This window comes from Myotis daubentonii, chromosome 9 (assembly GCF_963259705.1).
Source record: "Myotis daubentonii chromosome 9, mMyoDau2.1, whole genome shotgun sequence".
In the NCBI taxonomy this organism is placed as follows: Eukaryota; Metazoa; Chordata; class Mammalia; order Chiroptera; family Vespertilionidae; genus Myotis; species Myotis daubentonii.
In genome coordinates, this window is record NC_081848.1 from 5,990,417 (window position 1) to 6,009,842 (window position 19,426).

The following is a 19,426-nucleotide window of genomic DNA, read 5'->3' on the forward strand; positions in this document are numbered from 1 at the left end:
TCTGGTTGGCCTTCCCCACCACATATAATGAGAAATTCTCTTTGCCCAAATATTGTTTGAATTTCAAATACACAATTTCCCCAGGGGTGACCAGATGGAAAGAGAAATCTGGTTTGCAACATAAGACCTCTATGCGTAAGTTGTGTTGCTGGGACAGAGAAACTACATTTTTATTGAGCTCCTTGAAATGACAGTCGCACACGACGGCAACCAGGCTCCCTCCCCACTGTGGTGAGCTTACGTTCTTTTAAGTCAACACCAAGAAGGCAGCCCTCCAGGGGTGAGGAAAGAAGGAATGGATCTAAAACACATGGGCAAAAGGACAAATCTGCTCATGGCATCTAACCCATTCCTGCCACGGCCCCTGCATGTGCCTTCCCATAAGCCTCTCTGTGTGGGCATTGGCTGTCGTTCTGGGGTTCTTAATCTTGGAGAGGGTTGTCTAAGAGGCCTTGGGGCAATGATTCTCAATCCTGGTTACACTAGACTCTCCTAGAGTGAGTGGTTTAGAAAAAAGCACCCGTGACCAGACCCACTATAAACCCATTAAATCAGAGACTTTGTATGTAAGTCCCAGGCCTCTGGAATCTTTTTTTTTAAATATATTTTTATTGATTTCAGAGAAGAAGGGAGAGGGAGAGAGAGATAGAAACATCAATGATGAGAGGGAATCATTGATAGGCTGCCTCCTGCACACCCCACACTGGGGATCAAGCCTGCAACCCAGGTATGTGCCCTGACTGGGAATTGAACCGTGTCCTCCTGGTTCATAGGTCAATGCTCAACCACTGAGCCATGCCGGCTGGGTAGGCCTCTGGAATGTTATAGAAACTCTCAGGTGATTCAGGTGTGAGTCAGAGTGAGATGTGCACATAGATTTGAAGGGCGTGAGCTCCTTGAAGTAGCAGGTACATTTTGTGTGCATGAGGATATGTTTGCTTTGCTGGGTGAGGGGTCATAACTTCCAGACAATTCTTTAGAGTATCTGCAACTCCAAACAGGTTTTAATAACAGGCCTCCAGCTTGGTGTCTCAGGTTCCTTCCAGATGGAAAATGATATGCTCTCAGGATGTTGTTGAAGCTTCATCACTAACGGGCAAACGAAAGGCAGATGGCTGGTTCCTGGAGGAATGACCTTGTTGATCCAGATCCCACAGGTAAGAGCTGTCAATGAGGGGCCCAGGGACATGGGGGGTAGCGGGCCCTCTGAGTAAGGGAGGCGTTCTTGCAGGAAAAACCCGGGCACTCGGCACAGCTTATTATTTAAGCGGCCCTGCCCGTGGCTCAGCTGGCAGCCGTGCCCAGCTTGGCCTCTGACTCTGGACATCAGAAGCCAAGTCCATGGAGAAGGTCAAGTGCCCAGGACCCGCCTGGCCGGAGTGCTCATAAAGCTGTCCCCAGATCCAGCCGGTAGGTGTGTGCAGGGGGCTGGAGGGAGGCAGGTGGGGTTGGGTCAGTAAAGAAAAAGGTCCAAGCCCCTGAATAGCATTCACAAGACAGAAGAGGCCCCTCAGAGCCTTCACCACCATCAGGGCGTGGTTTCAATAAATCCAAGGGGCGGGGTAAGGCTCGTACAACCACCTAAACCAGCTGCCAGAGCGAGTGGACAAGGGGGGCGCGGCTGCGTTCCCAGCTTCCCAGCGGCCTCCTCCAGGCAATGGAGGCCATTCTGTTCGAAGCATCATTTGCCACCCCTCCTCCTGCCTCAGGGCCTGGTCGGATCGCAGAGTTTGGGCTCTGCCAGGGAACAGCCAGGCATGCTCGTCCCAGTACCGCTGCCAAAAGGCAAGGAGGCCAGTCTTGGGGCTTCCCAGCCCCAAGTCAGCTGCCTAAGTGCTCAGCCCTGCTGATGAAAAGCCCCCTCTTCCTCTCTCGCCAGCCCTGCACTCTAATTTATCGGCCCTTTGATAACCAACTGCAAACACGCTGGGCCGGGCCCAGCCATCAGCACACAAAGGCCTGTGCTCTGTGGGCTGAATGCAGCACTTCACTCTCGGGGGGATTTCTATAGAAGGCAAAATCCACCAAACACGCGATTCCACTTAAATCGGACAATGCGAGGTGACGGCGAGGGGACCAGCATTAATGACTTCGCCAGCAGCGGCTCCTCTGTTCTGAAGCTCCGCCGCAGCATGGGACAGCAACCCGCTGCCCTTCCCAGCCTCTCGCCGTACCCTCCCCTCCTGCTCCCAGACTAGAAGGTTGACCCTCGCGTCTGCTGCCTCTCTCAGGCCTGAGGGCTGATTTCCCTGGGCCACGTGGGCTGACTCTTGACTTCCTCTTTGCCGAGGAAAAGAAGGAGAAACTAAGTCCGGCCTGCCCCCTTTTCCTTCTAAAGATGAGGAAACCGCGATATTATTGAAAGTCGCCCAGTCGGCGGGCAGCAGAGACAGGATGAGGACCCTTGTCCTGGCTCGTTCAGGTCATCCAAGAGCTGCTGTCCATTAGATGACCCACATCAAGTGCCGAACACACTGGCTGGCGATGAAAGCTCTCAGCTGCTTCATCTGTTGTAGCGGGAGCAGCACTTGGATACACCATTCAACTCCTGTCGGGAGCCAGGCAGCCTTCAGGGCACTGCATGTAAAACAGTCAACATAATGTGACCCTGCCGCCTGGAGCTGACATTCCAATGGAAGACCCACATTGGCCAATAGGCGATTGCAATGCACAGTGGTAAGGGATAGCGTAGGGAAGTAGAAGAGGCCACAGCGGGGCACAGGAGGCGCCCCTAACCCAGACTGTGGGAGCTCTCCAGGTGAAGGGAGGTGGGAATGAGGGGGACAGGTTGGGGTAGAGAGACTTCTGGGAGCATTTATAACTGAATGTGCAAAGGCAGCTGAGGAATACAAAGGGGAACAAGGCAAGATGCATTTAAGGAAATGAAGACGTATCGGCTCAGCAGGAAAACGGGGATAATGAGGGAAGTAAGGTGTGCAAGAAGGAAGGCAAGTGGTTGTGAGACGTGAGGCGGGAGAAGCAGACACACAAGTCATATGATCAATCACGTGTAAGCCACAGAAGGGAGCCGGTACTGTATCCGGAGAAGTAGGGGAATGAGCTGGTCCATGCACATGGTAGAGATCACAGGATGTGTTGAAGGGAATGGATTAGAGGGGAGCAAGGTGGGCCACAGGGAGTCCGGTTCGCAGGCCAAGCCCTAGGCTAGCACTGGCTCCACGTTCTATTTGAGCACGTCACCGGGCCCCAATCTTGAGTCAGCAGATGGAAGGGGGATAAGCTGGAAAAGGAGAGCTGTGGCCTCAGGGAACAGAGGAATCAAACCACAGGCCCTCCTGATCATTACCCAACAAGCCTGGGGCACAGCAGAGCAGCAGCGCGCTCTTTTCCACCAGCCAGATGTGTGACTTTGAGCAACCTTCATTTCCCCATCTGAACAGTGAGGGCATTTACTGAGTCACCGGTGACCTGCCTGCAGCTCCCCATTCTGTGCTTGTAGTACTGGAAACACATATCATACCAGGACGCCTTCCTTGCTTGGCACTTGGGTGCTTACGAAAACAAGGCAACATCATTTGCCTTTTATAATAGAGAAATCACAGCCCATCAAAATCGGGTGCCTTGCACAATGGCCATGTACCTGTCCTCTTATGGTTTCTCATCAAGAAAGGCCCAGCGTTGACACTGGCCAGGAAAAGCTGGCTGGGAGCGGTAGTCCTGGGCTCTCCCGGCCGTGCCTTGCACCCATGACATAGGCCTATGGCCTTCAGAAAACCCTCTTCACCTGGCCCTTTGCCCTCAGGATTGAGGTTCTGCAGGAATCCAGAACACTCTCTCCTTGTCCAATAGCTCTGGCAGCTGCTAAGGTAGAGGCTAAAGTTCCAAGGACTGGGGGCAGGTGAACAAACAGACAAATTCCGGCTGGAGTGGGAGAAGAAACAGCCACCTCAGGCCTGCTTTGGGCGCAAAGTGCTCTCCACCCTGTCGCTGCAGGACACAAGCCGCAGAGCATCCAGGGGCGCGCGGCTGCAGGGAACAATTCAAAAATTGCCTTGTTGGACTACAACGTGCCAATTTTTCAAATCTAGAGCCATTTTCACTATTATAGTCTGTGCAGCCTCAGCCGGGAGGATTTTCTTCTGGGAGGGAAAATTGATTCCGAGGTTACCATTAACCCCCATTAGCACAGTACGCCCCATTCCACAGCTATTCTTGGGAACCGAGGTGGCCAGAGAGAGCTATAGAGGCCCATGGTGAGGTTGGCGCCCGACATCACAGGTGCCAACAGCCAGAGCCCATTAACCCATGTCTCAGAGGGCAGGCGAGTGAGTGAGATGGAGAGAAGGGAGAAAGGGGGATAAAAGGATCTGGGCATGTGTTTCCCAGGAATTCCAAGGTTTTGGCGGTGGCCTGCGCACCTCGCTTCATCCCGGTGGATTGGAAACTTGCATAAGCTGAGGAACCGGCACCACAGCTAACATGGCTGAAACCCTCATTATGTTGGCCTGCAGCCCTCACTGTGACTGCCCTCCCTGGTCAGGGCCAGAGCCTGCTGAGGAATGCTCTTCAGGAGCTGGCTTGGAGGTGCCCATCCCACCCCCATTCCTGGTACCTGGCCGCTCCAGGCCCAGGTCCCGGCAGACACACTGCTCTGAGGCAGCTGGCTTTGTTGGCCAGAGGTGCTCTATATGGAAATCACTCTCAGCCATTCTAAGCACAGTCAGGAGCCGCAGCCTGGATCCCGGGGCGTGCTGTGGTCTCCATCTCCCCAGGCAGAGGCCAGACCCACCAGCCCAGCAGAGAGGACAGTGACAGTGGCTGCTGCAAAACAAGGGAAGACAATCATGTGAACAAAGGGAGCAGCAGGCGACGGAGCGGAGCAGCACATCGCTGATCTCTCGCGCATCACTGTTTACGTGCTAGTCCTGGATCCAGCAAGTCTGAATCCTGGCTCTGCCACTGGGCCTTGGGGAAGTTACTTACTCTTTCTGCGCCTCTGTTTCTTCTATAGCCTAGAAGTAAAAATAACCACCGGGCCAAGCTGATATCAGCATTAAATGAGATAATGTAGGAAGGGAGTGATTATATTACAGTTCCTCAGTGAATATATACATAGGGTTGGGCAAAAGTAGGTTTACAGTTGTGAGTACATGAAACAGAGTTTACTCTCTTATATTATTATTTATTGTGTTATTTCCCATATGAACAACTATAAACCTTTTCCCCACTTTGTAGATGTATATGTGGAAGTATAGACAACAAACGCATGCATATAAACAACTAAGGAAGCCCACCATCCATTCTAACACATGTCTCTTTTGTTCACAGAATGGTACAGCGTCATTCCTCTTACAAGAGTTTGCTTCGGTGTCTGAGTCTTGTGGCTGTGTGGTCTAGTGACTCTGAACTTCAAAAGTTCCTTTCTTGTCCTGGCCTGTTTTGCTCAGTGGATAGAGCACTGGCCTGTGGACTGAAAGGTCCCAGGTTCGATTCTGGTCAAGAGCACATGCCCGGGTTGTGGGCTCGATCCCCAGTGGGGGACGTGCAGGAGGCAGCCAATCAATGATTCTCTCTCATCATTGATGTTTCTATCTCTCGCTCCCTCTCCCTTCCCCTCTGAAACAAATTTAAAAATATATTAAAATCTCTAAAAATAAAAAGTTCCTTCCTCCCCACCCTGTCCCTCCCCCAGAACCACCACTGCGGCACCCCTCCTCCTTATTCCTCCTCCTCCTCCTGCTTCTCCTCCTCCTCCATCCCTCCTCCTCTGGCCGCCAGGTCGCCCGCTGCTCACTGGCTGAGCTGGTCACTACCAGTTTTCCGGGAGACCATTGCAAAGGAAGGCCTCCTCGGTGCTGAGGTCACTGGAGAGAGGCCCTCGCTGCCATACAGAGAGTCTGTCTTCCTAAATCCCAGATGTTTTGAGCATCTGCCACATGCCGGGCCCTGTGCTAGCCACCGGGGCTACCAGAGGAGCCAGGTCCAGTCCAGTCCCTGCCCCTTACGGCTACCAGGGACCCAGACACCAGACCATATGCAGCTCCTTATGATCTTACAAGGAGGAGCCAGAAGGGGTTGGGGAGGGGGTGGGGTTGTGCACTGGAGACCCAAGGAGGGCACCCCCAGAGATGGGCACAGACGGTGGCAGCTTCTGTTCCCTGCAGACCCTGGGAAGTCGACCTCTTAGTCATCAGGTTATTTGTGTGGGAGGGGAAGGGAGCTCGCAGAGCTAAGTGCTGACGGGCCGTCCCTGTCAACACAATGTTCCGCCTGGCCGGGCCTTCATATATAAAGATATTTAATGAATTCGTTAATTAATGAGAGGAGTTTGATTGATAGATCATATGGCGCTCGCAGCGGGGTGAGTCTGACCCTCAGTAGCGCAGCCTGGGCTGCAGCCGGTCCCCTCATTGGTCGGGAGAGCATGGTCGCTCAGGCAATTTGCATGCATTTAATGTAGCTCTTTAATAGGATGTAATGTTAGCGAAAGCCAAAAGCGCAGCAGCTGTAACTTAAAAGACAGCCCCATTACTGCAAGCCTTATAATTAGGGTAAGAGGGAGACTCGGTCTGCCATATGTTAAACTCTTTTGAGGTTAATAGCTCTGTAAGATTTTTGCAATTTAAAAAAATTACACTTGAAGGATGATGACAAGGCTCATCAACGAGGCGCCACTCCACCCGAAGAAAGGGACAGGAGGATCCCATGTACCCTGAGGCCCTCTGCCCCGGGGCCATGGCGGCGTGGCCCTCTCCTGCCACAAGTCGCTCATGTCTCCACCAGTCTCCCCTCCCACCCAGTCCCATTAGGGCAGCGTGGCTGTCTCAGCAGCACGGAGTGGGACTTGCCCCACTTGGCAAGGCATAGCCCCGCCCCCCCCCCAAACACACACACACACACACACACACACACACACACACGCACATTTCTGCAGATCCGGACACCCAGCGCGGTGGGGCAGGCGGGCGCCGGGTGCTGTGCTGGTGTGCTTACCTTGCAAAGCCCCAGGCTGCTCTGCTCGGAGCAGGTCACCTAGTCTTGGTTGCACAACCTGGCAAATCAAATCGGGCTTTGCCGCCCGTGGGGGGTGGGAGGGAGAGGAAATCAAGAGAATTTGCCTAAGGCCTTGGGGTTGTTTGCCCCCTTGGTGCCACAGCCCAGGTGGCAGGGGTGGGGGCATGAGCAGTGCCCAGCTCTGACCCTGGGCCCGGGAAGCCCGAGCATGGCCCCCTGCACCCCAGCTGCTGCGGGGAACAGGGGGCCTCCCTCCCGGTCACTAAGTCCCAGTGAGCCCAGCTGCACCCTCCCAGCCTCTGCTGTCTTTTCCGAGTGCCCCTCCCCGGGGACCGGCACCAGTTGGTGGCAGTCTGGGGAGTCGCTATTAGAAGCAGGAGCCGGTCCCTGGGGACCAGAGCGGCCCCATGCGCTCCAGGCCTCCCCTATCTGTGCGGGGGAGCTGCGGAGAGCCCCCTGCTGGGCAGGTTCCCTCCCCGGGAGGACTGCTCCACATCTCCCCACCCCTCGTTCTTCAGGACGCTCGTGGGAGTGGGACCAAATTCCTGGGACAGACACTCCAGGCAAAACAACAAGGCGGGGGGGGGGGGGTAGGGGCAGGGGGGAAGGGAGAAAGTCCGCTTATTCTTTTATGGGGGCTCTGGTCAAAAGGAAATGGCAGGAGTGATAAAGTTACTGCTAATCGCACAATTATCTGATGACCTCTGTAACCAGACGTATAGAAGGTCCTTTCCCCCTCCCATCGGCTTGAAGAACTCTGAGGAGCAGCTCTGGAGGCTAAGACCCAGATCTCTCTGGCCTGGAAGAATATATAGAAAGGGGGTGTGGCTATAAAGGCAGCAAAGAGGGGGTTCGGGGCGGCCAATGCAGGGCCACAGAGAGAAGAGAAAGTTTAGGTCGGGCTGGGGAAGAAATGGAGAGCGGAGGCAGAAGGTAGCAAGATGCATATTCCAGTGAATTCTGTGAGAGCTGGAAGGGGTGGGGATGAGGCTGGGCTGGCGTTGGGAGGGGCTGGGGAGCGAATCAAACCCTCTGAGCGCTCATTGCGCGTTGGACAGAGATGACGGTGGCTGCTGAGGTGGGGGGAGAAAAGCCTTGCTTGCATTCTACATCTCGATTTGAAATGCTACTTATTGGCAGCTGCTAAAAGCGAACAAAACTGAGACAGGAACTTACCTTAGTGCTGTAGCGTTTACAAAGCTTTTTCGCGTCTGCTTTCTCACATAATTCTCTCACCTCCCCTGTTCTGCTGGAATTCCCATTTTTGAAGACGCTACCCCAGACTCGGAGGACGTGAGGGATTCCCCAGAGGCCTCCAGGTTCTCACTGGAACAGCTACGCTCCCGGCCCAGCCTCTCCCCGCGCCCGCCCCCCCCTTCCCCGCCCCGGGTCTCCCAGCCTTTTCGGGGAGCCGGTGGGGTTGAGGCATTTCTCTGACGGTGCTGAAACTAGGCTTATTATCTCCTTTACACTCATTATTTTTTTAAGTCAACAGCTGAGCTTGGAGGTGACCGGCTGCATGGAGCGGTTTTCCCGCGGGAAGGCCTGCACTTGCACACCAGCCTGAAGTGTCCCTTTCAAGTCACCAGCCGGCCTCGGCTCCTTGATGGGAGGAGACACGGGCAGGTCCCCGACGAAGGTCCACTCTCTGACGCCCCCGCCCACCGGGTCAACCCGTCGGGACAAGGAGCGAGACCCTTCAGCTCGTTCTGCACCCCCTCTGCTGCCACAGCTAGGGAGGGGGGGCCCAGGGCCCCATCCCCGAGAGCCGTGGCAGTGCCGCTGCAACCTCACCGGGACTCTCCGGCAGCCAAGGCCGCCCCTCCGGAGCCCCCGCGGCGCCCCTGTGCCGCTCCAGAATTCCCATCTGCAGGTCAGTAGCCGGCGTTGCGGGCCTCGCCTGCGGGAACACAGGTTCCCGTCATTAGGGCAAAGGCCTCCAGGGGAGACCAGTGTAAGTAAGGCTGGGGCTCCCAGGACGGAGGGCCGGAGGCCTCTGGAGGCGAGCAGTAGGAGAAGCAGAGGTAAACGGGCTGAAGAGGGCCTCTCGCAGGGAGAGGCTGACCCAGCCATCACCCACCCGACCAGCGCCCGGCATCCCCTCTCCCTACCCACCCGAGAGGAGTTCATGGAAAGTTCACACTGATTTCTCCCATCAGCGCCCCTTGATGGGAGGTCCCTGGGCTGAGAGGTTCCAGTGGACCCCTCCCCGGAGCAGGTTCTCTGAGGCCAGAGCAGGCACAGGGCTGGTGCTGAGGGTGGCCTCCCAATAGAGGGCCGCCTGACGGAGGCTCCAGGCCACAGGGAAGCCTCTTCCCTAAGGCCACGCCCTCCGTTCATTCATCAACGTGGTCTCTGGGATGCAGATGCTGAGAATTCGAGATGAAGCTGGAGCACCCTTCTAGGAGGTGGTAGACTTATGGAAACGTGGACATGGCCCCGATGGGCTTGGAGAACATTACCTATCTCCCAGGTCAACCCCCAAACTACAGAGAAGAGGGGGCGGGGCTGAGAGCGGAGTGCCTTGAGCAGGGTTTCACGGCGTGCTGCTGGCAGGGTCACGGCCAAAGCAGGGTTCTGCTCCCCGTCCAGGGCTCTTCCCACCACCAGGCAGAACTGGTGGGAGCCAGCTGTCACCTGCCCTTCTTGCCTCCTCCGCGCTGGCCACCTTCACCACCTGCCTCTCTCTTCTGGGGAGGATGCTCCTCAGTCTGTCCCCCCCAACCACAGGTCGGGGATTTTGCTTCCACCCAACAGAGTGATTGATAACATTTCAATGGTTCCATTTAAAAAGAAACGTCCTCGGCGCCCTCTATTCCCAGGCGAGGCAACCTTGGCCAGGACAGGACGTAGGGAGACGGGGGATGGGGGGCAGGGCACCCGGGTCAGGGAGAGGGGTGATGGACCGCAGCTGGAGGGCATGCACTTCACATTCCGCTCTCTTTTGCAGTGCGCTAGGGCCGGACCCCTTGCTCTTCCTTTGCCATGACCGATAATATGTTGTCTGACTTCCCCAGATGTCAGCATGACTCCTTTCTCCATCCCCTTGTCCCCAAGAGCACCTCCCTACTTAAAATTGTAAGACCTTTCTCCCACATTTCACCATCCCCTCACCCTGCTTTCCCGGTCTCCACAGAACGTACGACTTCTAGCTTTTCTGTAACTTCCTTATCCAGCATATGTGTTCACCTCTGCCCCATTAGAAAGCGAGAGTCCGGCAGGCAAGGGGCCCGAGCATTTTGATCGCAGTAAACAGAGCACTGCTTAGCACAAATAGACGCGCACTGAATAGTGGCGAAGGAATGAATTAGTAGTGAGTCAAGAAGCTTGCAATCTGAGAGTTGGGAGGGACCTTGAAGATAAAGAACCCAATCAAGGAGGCATCACTGGGGACTGGGGAGCGGCATTTCAGGCTGATGTGCCAGCGCGGGGGAGAGGGGCTTCACGGAGGAGGTGACGTTGGAGCTCGGATTTCTCTCTCTTATCCTCTTCTTTCTCGAACTATTTCACGTTGTGTATTTGTTTATTCACACAGTCACTATTCGTTCAGAGCGTATTTATTGGACACTAATGACTTACTGAACTCTGTGCAAAAACTAATAATGTTTAGCATATACTGAGCACTCGTTGCAGGCATCTCGCTGAGCACTTCGCCGTTGTCATTCACTGGAGCGGCCCTCTGAGTGTAGTACTGTAATTATCCCCACTTTGCAGGGGACAAATCACTGCTCAGAGAGGTTCCGTGGCCTGCAAGTCTCACAACCAGAGATGGAGGAGGTGGGAGGGGCCCAGTTTGACTGCAAACTTTTGCATTGCCCCCTACACCTGTTTCTCCCTCTCCTCCTCTTCCTTCCTGTCTCTTGGGCCAGACCAACAGGCCCAACGAGCCAAAGGGGCAGGAGAGTCAGGCAAGGGCCTGGAGCCAAAGCCCCCTGGAGGCCATGCAGTCCTGGCTCCCAATCCCCCGCGCAGCCACCTCTCAGTCCCACCTGCCCCCACCACCTGCCCCCACCACCTGCCCTCCACCCCCCACCCCCTCTCCCCACCCCACCCCCCCGCCACACTCAGAGCCCACGCAGACGCAGGTGGGATTCACAGCACCATGGCGGGCCCCTGGGAAGGAAGGCAGGAAGGTGACGCGTGAAACCGCCCGCGGTTTTCTAACCTGGCCTTCGCCCTTACAGGCGGCCTGGGCAGCGAGGCTGGCAAGCGCAGTGTGCGGACGGACGGATGGCGGCCCGGGCCGGGGTTGGCGAGAAAGGCTGCCATGTTTCGGGAAGGAGCACCATCTCTTAGCTGTGAGTGGGACGGCGTTTCCTCAGGCCTCGGGTTTAAACAGCACGTCCACGCTCGATGCCCACCAGGCAGGGCAAACTGCCGGGAGCCCTGCGCGGAGGGGGGTGCGGGCCGTGGGGGCGCCAGGCTGGGCACAGCTTTCCTCTGCACTCAGGCCTGTGTCTGTCCCCGGGCTGCCCGGCACGGCCCCTCTCAGAGGCCTCTGCCCTCTGCTGCTCTGCCCAGAGCCGGTTCCCAGGCAGCCACCCTCCTGAGGCCGCGGTCCAGGCTTCATCACCAGGACGTTCCCCGCAGCCTCCACGTCTATTTCTGCTGCCAACACGCCGCGTGCGGGGATTTCTCAGCCACATCTCTGCCCCTGGAGCCAGGGCGCAACGCTCACGGTGCCCCAGTTAAAGGACCAGCTGCTGCCAGGGCAGCGGTCGCTGGAAGAGAGGGCCACTGCTCAACTTCTCTCGTCATCCACGAGGCCAACAAAACCCGGGTGGGGTACACTGTACGCATTCCAGGGCGCGGCCGGAGTACCTTAACAGGTGAGGGCGTGTGCGAGCGGCTGCCTGCATGCGGCAAGGGGAAAACACCACGCTGCCAAGGAGCAGAAAGCCTCACGTGTGTGTCCACCGGCAGAGGAATGGAAAACGACGCACGGCCTATACACACAATGGAATATACCTCAGCCGCAGAAGGGCGGGGATCCTGACATGTGACAACATGGGTGAACCTGGAGGACATTGCGGCGAGGGCACTGGGTTGAATACAGACCACCCACGTTTGAGTTCTGGCTCCATAACAAGCAGATGCCTAACAGTGTGTAGGCAGCTGACCTACCCTCCCTGAACCTGACGACCGACCGGGACAGTAACACCCACCCCACGTCCCCTGGCGGCTTAATGGGAGCGTGAAAGCACTTTGTAAACTGTAAAGAACAATAAAATTATAAGAGATAAATGAAAAAATAAAGTCGAAATACAGTGCCAAAGCATTTTCACCTGAGGGACCTCGGCATAACCGTGCATGCTTGTACAGCCAGGGGCATTTCTCACGGCGTCCTTACGAGCAGGACCAGGGAATGAGAGAGTGGGCTTGGGCACTGTTACTTTTCACTTTAAACCCTTCTGTGCGATTTAAATAATTTTTTTAAAACAAGTATGTTTTCCTCGCATAACTTAAAACCAAAGCAATAGTGTTCTAGACATTATGGATAGTAGTAGATTGCCTAGACCTGAGCTACTTTGGGCTCTTGTCCTGGCTCTGAAATAGAAATGAACGAACTAAGGTGATTCTCTCTCCCCGGGGCAGGCAGTGCCCTCTTAGGAAGGTAGCTGCTGGGAATAACACCCGGCGAGCCTCCAGCTCTCCGGGGAGACCATGATCAGAAGTCCCTTTGCCTTCCTTTGGCTGCCTGCCTGTAAAAAATAATCTATATAATAAAAGGCCTGTGGCCGTAATGCCATGACGCCATAACAACCAACGACCGGACTCACCAGGAGGTGCATGGATGGGTCCCGCGGTGCCACCGGTGGCTGGAGCTCTCCTCTGGGTTCCGAGGCGCCAGCGGGACTCTGGGTCTCACACGATTTTGCACACTGGGCCTCTAGTAATAGTAATAATAAAATAAATAGAAATGAACAGGGACCAGGCCACTTCATGCATGGCCTCCGATTTTCCATGTGTAAATTGGGATGTCCATTCCCTTTCACCTCCCAGCTTCACAAAATAAAAATAAAGAGAAACAAAACCTTTTTCGCAACTAACTTATTAGCTCAAACCTTCCTGCCTGTGTCAGACAGGCGTGCTCCCACCAAGCCCAAGGGGAAGGAAAAGAGACTCTTGTCTTTGCCAGGAGGCACTCCACTGGTGTTCACGCGTTTGACCCCCACAGAGCCCGAGCCCGCTGGCCTCTACCCTCCCAGGGGCCAGAGGAACCTGCCCCAGAAACGGCCCAGGAGCTCCAGGGTGCAGATCTGAGGACAGTTAGAGGACAAGCCCCAGACGCCAGAGGCCCTCACTTCCCCCTAAGCAAGTCATTCCTGCTGCTCCAAGGGGGACAGAGGAGGCCGGCCTGTGCGGTGGCCTGGGCCCCGAACGCAGCCCGCACCTTTCCCCATTTCTTCCTTCTCCTCGCTCAGCAACTCCTGGCAGCTGCCACCCTCTCAGCAGCCTCCCTCCTGTCTGTCCCTCTCCCTCTCCGTGGGCAGTGGCTGCTTGGTATGCGCGCGGCACCCTGCCTGCCTCCATTTGGGAAGGTCTCTTTTTGACCTCTCTGTCTCTCAGAGGGCTTTGTGGGGGGAGAGGGAGGGAAGGGAGAGAGCGGCCGTCTCAGCATTTACCCAATTAGTGGCGATTAGGAGGCAAGGCCTGGTGCTCCCCTCAGAGCTGCGGGAGGACAGGGCTGGCTGGGGAGAAGCTGGAAATGGGCCTCGGACACACGCTGAGAGCTCTGACCAGCCAGCTCCGTCCCAGATCCTCCTCTCACTCCCCAGGCCGTGGGCATGCTCGGCTCTCCCACAGCTGCTTCTCCCAGCACTTACTTCTCGGCTTTGCCCTTGATTCTCAGCCTTGGGCTGTCACTGAGCCCCTACTCTGGCCCTAAGCCCTGATGTATGTCTGGTTCCCATGGTAACCCGAGCCCCACCCCCGGAAGAGTGCCGCTCTCCATCATGGGCATGCCACCTTCCCAGGGCACCCACTGCTTTGGCTCCTACTTACCGTTGGGGCATTAGGGTCGGCACAGAGACCCCTACGAGGCAGGGCAGTGGGGTCCTGTCTCCATGCTCTCCTGCACTCACTTGAACCCAGGCGGCAGGTCTAGAACCTCCCATCTGACGGCGGCTCAAGAGGTCAGACTCCTCTCCCTCCTCAGCAGCTGACCTCAGTGGGTGGATGGATTGAAAAGCCATTTTTATTAGGAGCGTGGCCTGCCCTGACCCCGACATCAGGTGCCAACCATTTGGTATTGTCCATCTTTCAATGCTTACTAATGATTCTGATTAACCTCTACGGAGTTCCATTTTCTCTATGCCAAGGAATACGTGATTCATTCCCATCTGTGCCAGATTCCTTACAGTTAGTGGTTGGAACTTTCCATGGCCTCACAACACATCTTAATCAGCTGGTGAGTGGGTTTAATTAGCCGAAGTACAGGCTTTATTTTTTATCCCTATAACTGCTTACTCTAATGGAAGCCTATGACTGTGGCTTTTTCTCGTGCACCATGGTTGCTGCTTTTCATTGATGGTGCATCAGGGCTTGCAGCTCCAATATGGCAGCTGGAACACAAAGTCGCCTCTCCGCAGGAGGAGGGTTGAGAAAATGAGTCCTCGGTGAGGCCTCAGAGTCCTTGTTTTCTGAGGATGTGACCTCCCACGCGAAGCTGCTGGCTCTGCCCACGGAGAGGAGATGTGGTTCTCGGCCAGCGCCCCCGGACTTCGCTGCCGCCAGCGCCCCGCAGTGCCTGGGGCTGGAGCCACATCAGGGACAGCTGGAAAGGCAGCCACTGTGGGTCCCGCAGGTCAGAAGCCAGCCCAGCGCAGGGACCCGTCCCTAGAGCTGCTCCCTCCAGGCAGCAGGCCCTGGGGCCAGCTCTCGGGGCACCTGGGTGCTGTCCTTGTGTATTAACTGCAGGGAATGAAACTCAGAGCCCAGAGGCTGCAGGAAACCTGGACTCTCGCAGAACAGTCATCTGTCTTGAAGGTGAAGATGAACCTGCAGTTCTTCCTGCAGAGAAAGGGATCCATCCACTCAGGGCTCTGGGCCAATCTCCAGACCATCCTGGCTGTTCCCATCGAGAAATAAGACCTGATCTTTGGTGGGTGATTGCCGAGGTCTTTTGGGGACAGAGCAAGATCTCCAAGGACAAAAACAGGTCCCATTTACTCAGATGGTGGGGGAAAGAAACGAAAGGCAGACTATCTGGTCCAGAGCAGGGTCCCATTTTCAAGAGCCCCAGGCTTCCTGAGATAAGCGTCTCCCGGGGGGTGGGAGAACCTGGCGGGCAGGCAGCGGAGCTCCCAGGCCACCCAGCATGGGCGGGTTCCAGGGCGTTGGTCAGTGTGAGAGCACCTTGGGCTGAGCAGGTCAGGGAGCCCTATCTCCCCGGGGGTAGGAGCTGAGACCATCACAGCCTGTTGCCTGGCACAGCCACCCCCACTCTGCCTCTTGCCTGCAGCTCTCTCCAGGCCCGTCAGCTCCAGTCCGAGGAAATCTGCATCGCTGGGTTCAAAGACTCCCCTCCCCTCCTGCTTGTCGCCTCCTGTTAAATAACGTGACACAGAAAGCAGGCCATGGAGGCGACGGTGCTGGGCTTTCCGGTCGAGCTGTCTTTCCAGGAGCGTCTGACTCACTAGGCAGGAGGCATGGCCTCCTCTGCCAGCCCCCGGCCACGGTGGGCTGCTGGTGGTGGTGGCATCGGGCTGATTCCTTCCTCTCCATTTTGCAAAAATATTTGTACAGAGGCTTTCGTGCCTGACCCCCAGTCAGCAGCCGACAGGAGCCCGGATTCCTCTTGCCACGTTTCACAGGGTGACGGATCAGATAATGTGCACTTAGCGAGAGCACAAATAATGTGGATCAGGGTTGGCATAGTGCAGTGAGGTGTAAAAAAAGCAATTTGAATTGTTCTGGGGAGACGCCAGGGCCGCTCTGACATGCTTGCCTGCTGCAAGGCTGCCCTGTGCCCCTCCAGGAGCTGGCGGGAATGGCAACCAGGCTGCCCGGCGCGGCTGGCCCGAGGGAGCGCAGCACGCCGAGATGGGAGAAGCTCCACCTCCGCCCGCAGGAAGGGGAGGGCGTGTGTGACAGCACGAGCTCCTATTGGGACTGGGGGGCGGTGACCTGCTGACCTGCGAGACAGATGCCCGTCAGAAGGAGGGAGCGAGACAGAACGACTCCAGTCTGCGCCCTTGGGAATGGCCACTCGGGCAGGCACGTCAGCGCTGTCCGTCACCTGCTTGGAAGATCTACCCGTCGGGCCCCGGGACCACCAGTCCATCTAGTCCGTGGCCCGGCCCCCAGACAGAACTGCGCCTCCACTCCCACACCGCAAGTGGGTTGCAAATGTTCCCAAGGCTCGAGGGAAGGAGCGGGCACGTCCTCTCCTCGTCACCTGCTCTAGTGCCACAACGCCCACCTCTGGACGTGCTTCAGCCCAAATCAATCCTTCACAGGGCCTGGCTGTGCTTGATAAGTTGATGGCACGTGGGCCTGTGTGCGCCTAAGCCAAGACTGGGCCATAGCGCCATGTCCTCGCTCTCGGGAGGAGGAGGTGTGTACAGGAGCCGGCAGCCAGCTCGCCCTCAGCCCAGCCCTCTCTCCCTCTCTCTGTCCTTCCCAACCCCGATGCGGAGCCTGCCCAGCCAGGCTGGTGCTGCCCTCCGACACTGCGGGGCCGTACCTATGACGCTCTGCCCGTTGATGGCTGACTCTCCTCTCCTGCAGTCTGCCAGCCTCTCCCCTGAGCCCCTGCTCCGGCCAAGCTGCTTCCGGGAGGCCCTGCCCAGAGCAGGAGCCGGGCTGTGTATCACTGTGACTCCTGCTGGGCAGCCTCGCTGTGCGAAGCCACAGATCTCTGCTCTCCACCCAGCCCCAGCCGCTGTCGCCCAGCTCTCGGGGAAGCCAGGCTATTGCCCCAGAAGAGGGTCACTAAAACGTTTGGATTTATTGTTCAATAACAAGCAGACATTGCCAACCTCCTCTATCAAGTTCCTTAGTCAAGCCAAGCCCCACGCCTGAAACTCGGCATCTGGGTGTTTTGCGAGACCTGGTCAGATGGGAAGGTGGTAGGAAATCTCTGATTGTTCCCAATGAAAGCCGATTACAGGGAGGGAGGGAGGTTTCTGGTGGCTCAGGAAGCTGAGAGGTTTGGGATAATAGATAACCAGCCTGCCGGCCACCCACCCGCATCACTGACCTCAGAGGGGTCAGGCGGGGAGCCCAGCACAGATTAAGAACCCAAACAAAAGGGAAGACAGGACAGGCCTGGGGACAGGCAGCCTGCTGAGGGACTGGTGAGGCTTCCAGATTTCCTCCCCAGGAAATCTGGGGACACATTTCCATGTTGTCTTTGCATAAATTTGTGTGCTGATTTGCATGCATTTGCATTTTTGCCTTCAAAACAGCCAAACTCCCAGAATATAAAATAAAATGCAATTAATTAATTAATTGGTATGATGGATGGCAAATGCAACCATACTGAAAACACAGGACCCATGAGGGACCCTGATCAAGGGACAGATTCTCCAGCTTGTCCCCCTGAGCCAGGACGGATCTGGGACACGGTGCCCCTTCTTCCGGAGGTGTCTGTCTCCCCCACTAACAGTAGGCTCTTGGGAGCAGGCGCACAGAGCTGTGTGATCCCTGTCCCTGGGCTCCAGCACAGGGTTGGTTGATGTGAGTCTACTAACAAGTGTCTGCAGAGTACGTGAACCAATGGCTGAGTGAATGAATGTTTTCCTTGTAAACTTATAATCCCAAGTGATAGGATCAGAAAGAACTGACACTCAACCCTCCTAGGAACCAACTAGACAAGGTTCAGAGGCCCACGGAGGGAACTTGCAGGAAGAATTCTTCACAGGCCTGCTGACCAGGGACATGGTTCCAGGCAAATGCATTGGGAGTGAGTGTAGAGTGAGTCCAGAAGTGTGGGGCTACCCTGGCCCAGAGGCAGGGGCTCCCAGACCTGAGCAGATAGGCGCAGAGACCTGCCCCTGTGATGGCTGAAACAAGAAGACAAAGTAAAGGCCTTCTGTCTGTCTGCCCAAACTCTGAACCTGGAAAGAACCAAAGGAGGTTGCCCCGCCCACCCTCACTCTGTGCCCGGCAAATTCTTATTAAAGTACCTTCTACAGAAGAGCCAACAAATATTGATTATTCCATTGATTGACTGATTGAATCACTGGTCATCTTTCAGAAGTTCTTAATCCTATCCCTACTCAACAAATACCACCCTTCCTCCATGCTTAGAGATACGTGGTTTTTACAGACCCAAGAGAGCCACCAGTTGTACCACTGTGTCCCATTCATACAGTAGTGATGGCTCTGCTGTTAATTCTTTGGAACAGGTAGTTTGACCTGATGTCTAATCTAATTCCACTTACTGCAACAAAAGTCTGTGTTTGTTTGTTTTATCTCAAATGTGGAAAGCATCAAGAAGAATTGCTTTTCATCCTCCTCACATCTCCCATGCATTGATCCACAATGACAAATAGTCAAGAGAATGGACTTGGGAGCTGGCTGACCAGGTTAGAATCCTGCTCCACTCTCCCCAGCTGGACAAGTTAATTTCTTTGCCGCATCTGTGAAATGGGCATAGCAGTGATAGCTACTCCACAGGGTTGTCATGGGATTAAATGAGAAGATATACATAAAGTGCTTGGAACAGTGCTTAGCACATAGCAAATGCTCTTTGGGGGTTAGCTATTCTTATTCTTTTACAAAGGAATCCTTTGCCCGTGCTTCAGAGAAGAAGAGAAAACAAAGAGGATTGACTGAGAGTGATGAGGAAATAGAAGTAGAGTTTCACAGAAGTGACTCGTCAGGATGCAGAGTGGAGATTTAATAGTTTTCTTCTCACTATGCATCTCTCAAAATATAAACTCTGAATCCAAGGCCTGGAGAGAAGCCAGGGGGCTGTTTAGAGAAGGAGGCGTGGGGTTCTCAGAAGCTGACGCCAGCATCTTCCACAGTCTGGGGCAGCAGTGGAGCGGGGATTTGGGGATCAGGCTGAGCTAAGGCCTGGGAGAGGCTGCAGCGGAAGCCAGCCGCCTAGAGAGTAGCCAGCAGGGCACCCTCAGGCTCCGGTCGCTGGGGAAGATGAGCGAGAAAAGCCCTCGGTTAGAGGACCTGGAAAACACCAGAGGAGGCTGGTGCCCACAGGGCTACTCTGCCATGCACCCTGGCTCTCAAAGCAGCCTGGACACGTGCCCGAGAAGGACAATTTGAAGACGCATCCAGTGTATTCATACATTCCAAGGAAAGCACCAAGTAGGGACCCCAGAGCCTTAATGTTTCCCCAAATCGAAGTGGAAGGCATCGAGAGGGAGTCGGACCAGTTTGGGGTCTCTTGTGGAATTCCGACTGTAGGGCTAGGCGCTTTTTTGCTGACTTAATCTCTTCTTCCAGCCACTCTGAGACGTGGGTATTGCTGCTCCCATTTTAT

The 19,426-nt window shown here is 55.6% G+C and overlaps 1 protein-coding gene and 1 non-coding gene across 4 annotated transcripts; both read left to right on the forward strand.

The window, feature by feature from the left end:
• The first annotated feature begins 901 nt into the window (after nucleotides 1-901).
• LOC132240527 (uncharacterized) lies at nucleotides 902-18,037 on the forward strand. 3 transcript variants are annotated; one of them, XM_059707808.1, is made up of 3 exons: nucleotides 902-1,157; nucleotides 8,464-8,848; nucleotides 11,160-18,037. In XM_059707808.1, the coding sequence occupies exons 1-3, from the start codon at nucleotides 1,131-1,133 to the stop codon at nucleotides 11,969-11,971; spliced, it is 1,224 nt and encodes a 407-aa protein (XP_059563791.1). In that variant the 5' UTR covers nucleotides 902-1,130; the 3' UTR covers nucleotides 11,972-18,037. The 3 variants fall into 3 exon arrangements, 2 of the variants coding, with proteins under 2 accessions (XP_059563791.1, XP_059563789.1); XM_059707806.1 differs by having other exon boundaries at nucleotides 8,471-8,848; XR_009454347.1 differs by lacking the exons at nucleotides 8,464-8,848; nucleotides 11,160-18,037 and adding an exon at nucleotides 5,290-6,792.
• On the forward strand, nucleotides 12,541-12,681 carry LOC132242410 (small nucleolar RNA SNORA67). The gene has a single exon (XR_009454606.1). It is a non-coding gene; the product is annotated as a small nucleolar RNA SNORA67 (small nucleolar RNA).
• Nucleotides 18,038-19,426: the final 1,389 nt, after the last annotated feature.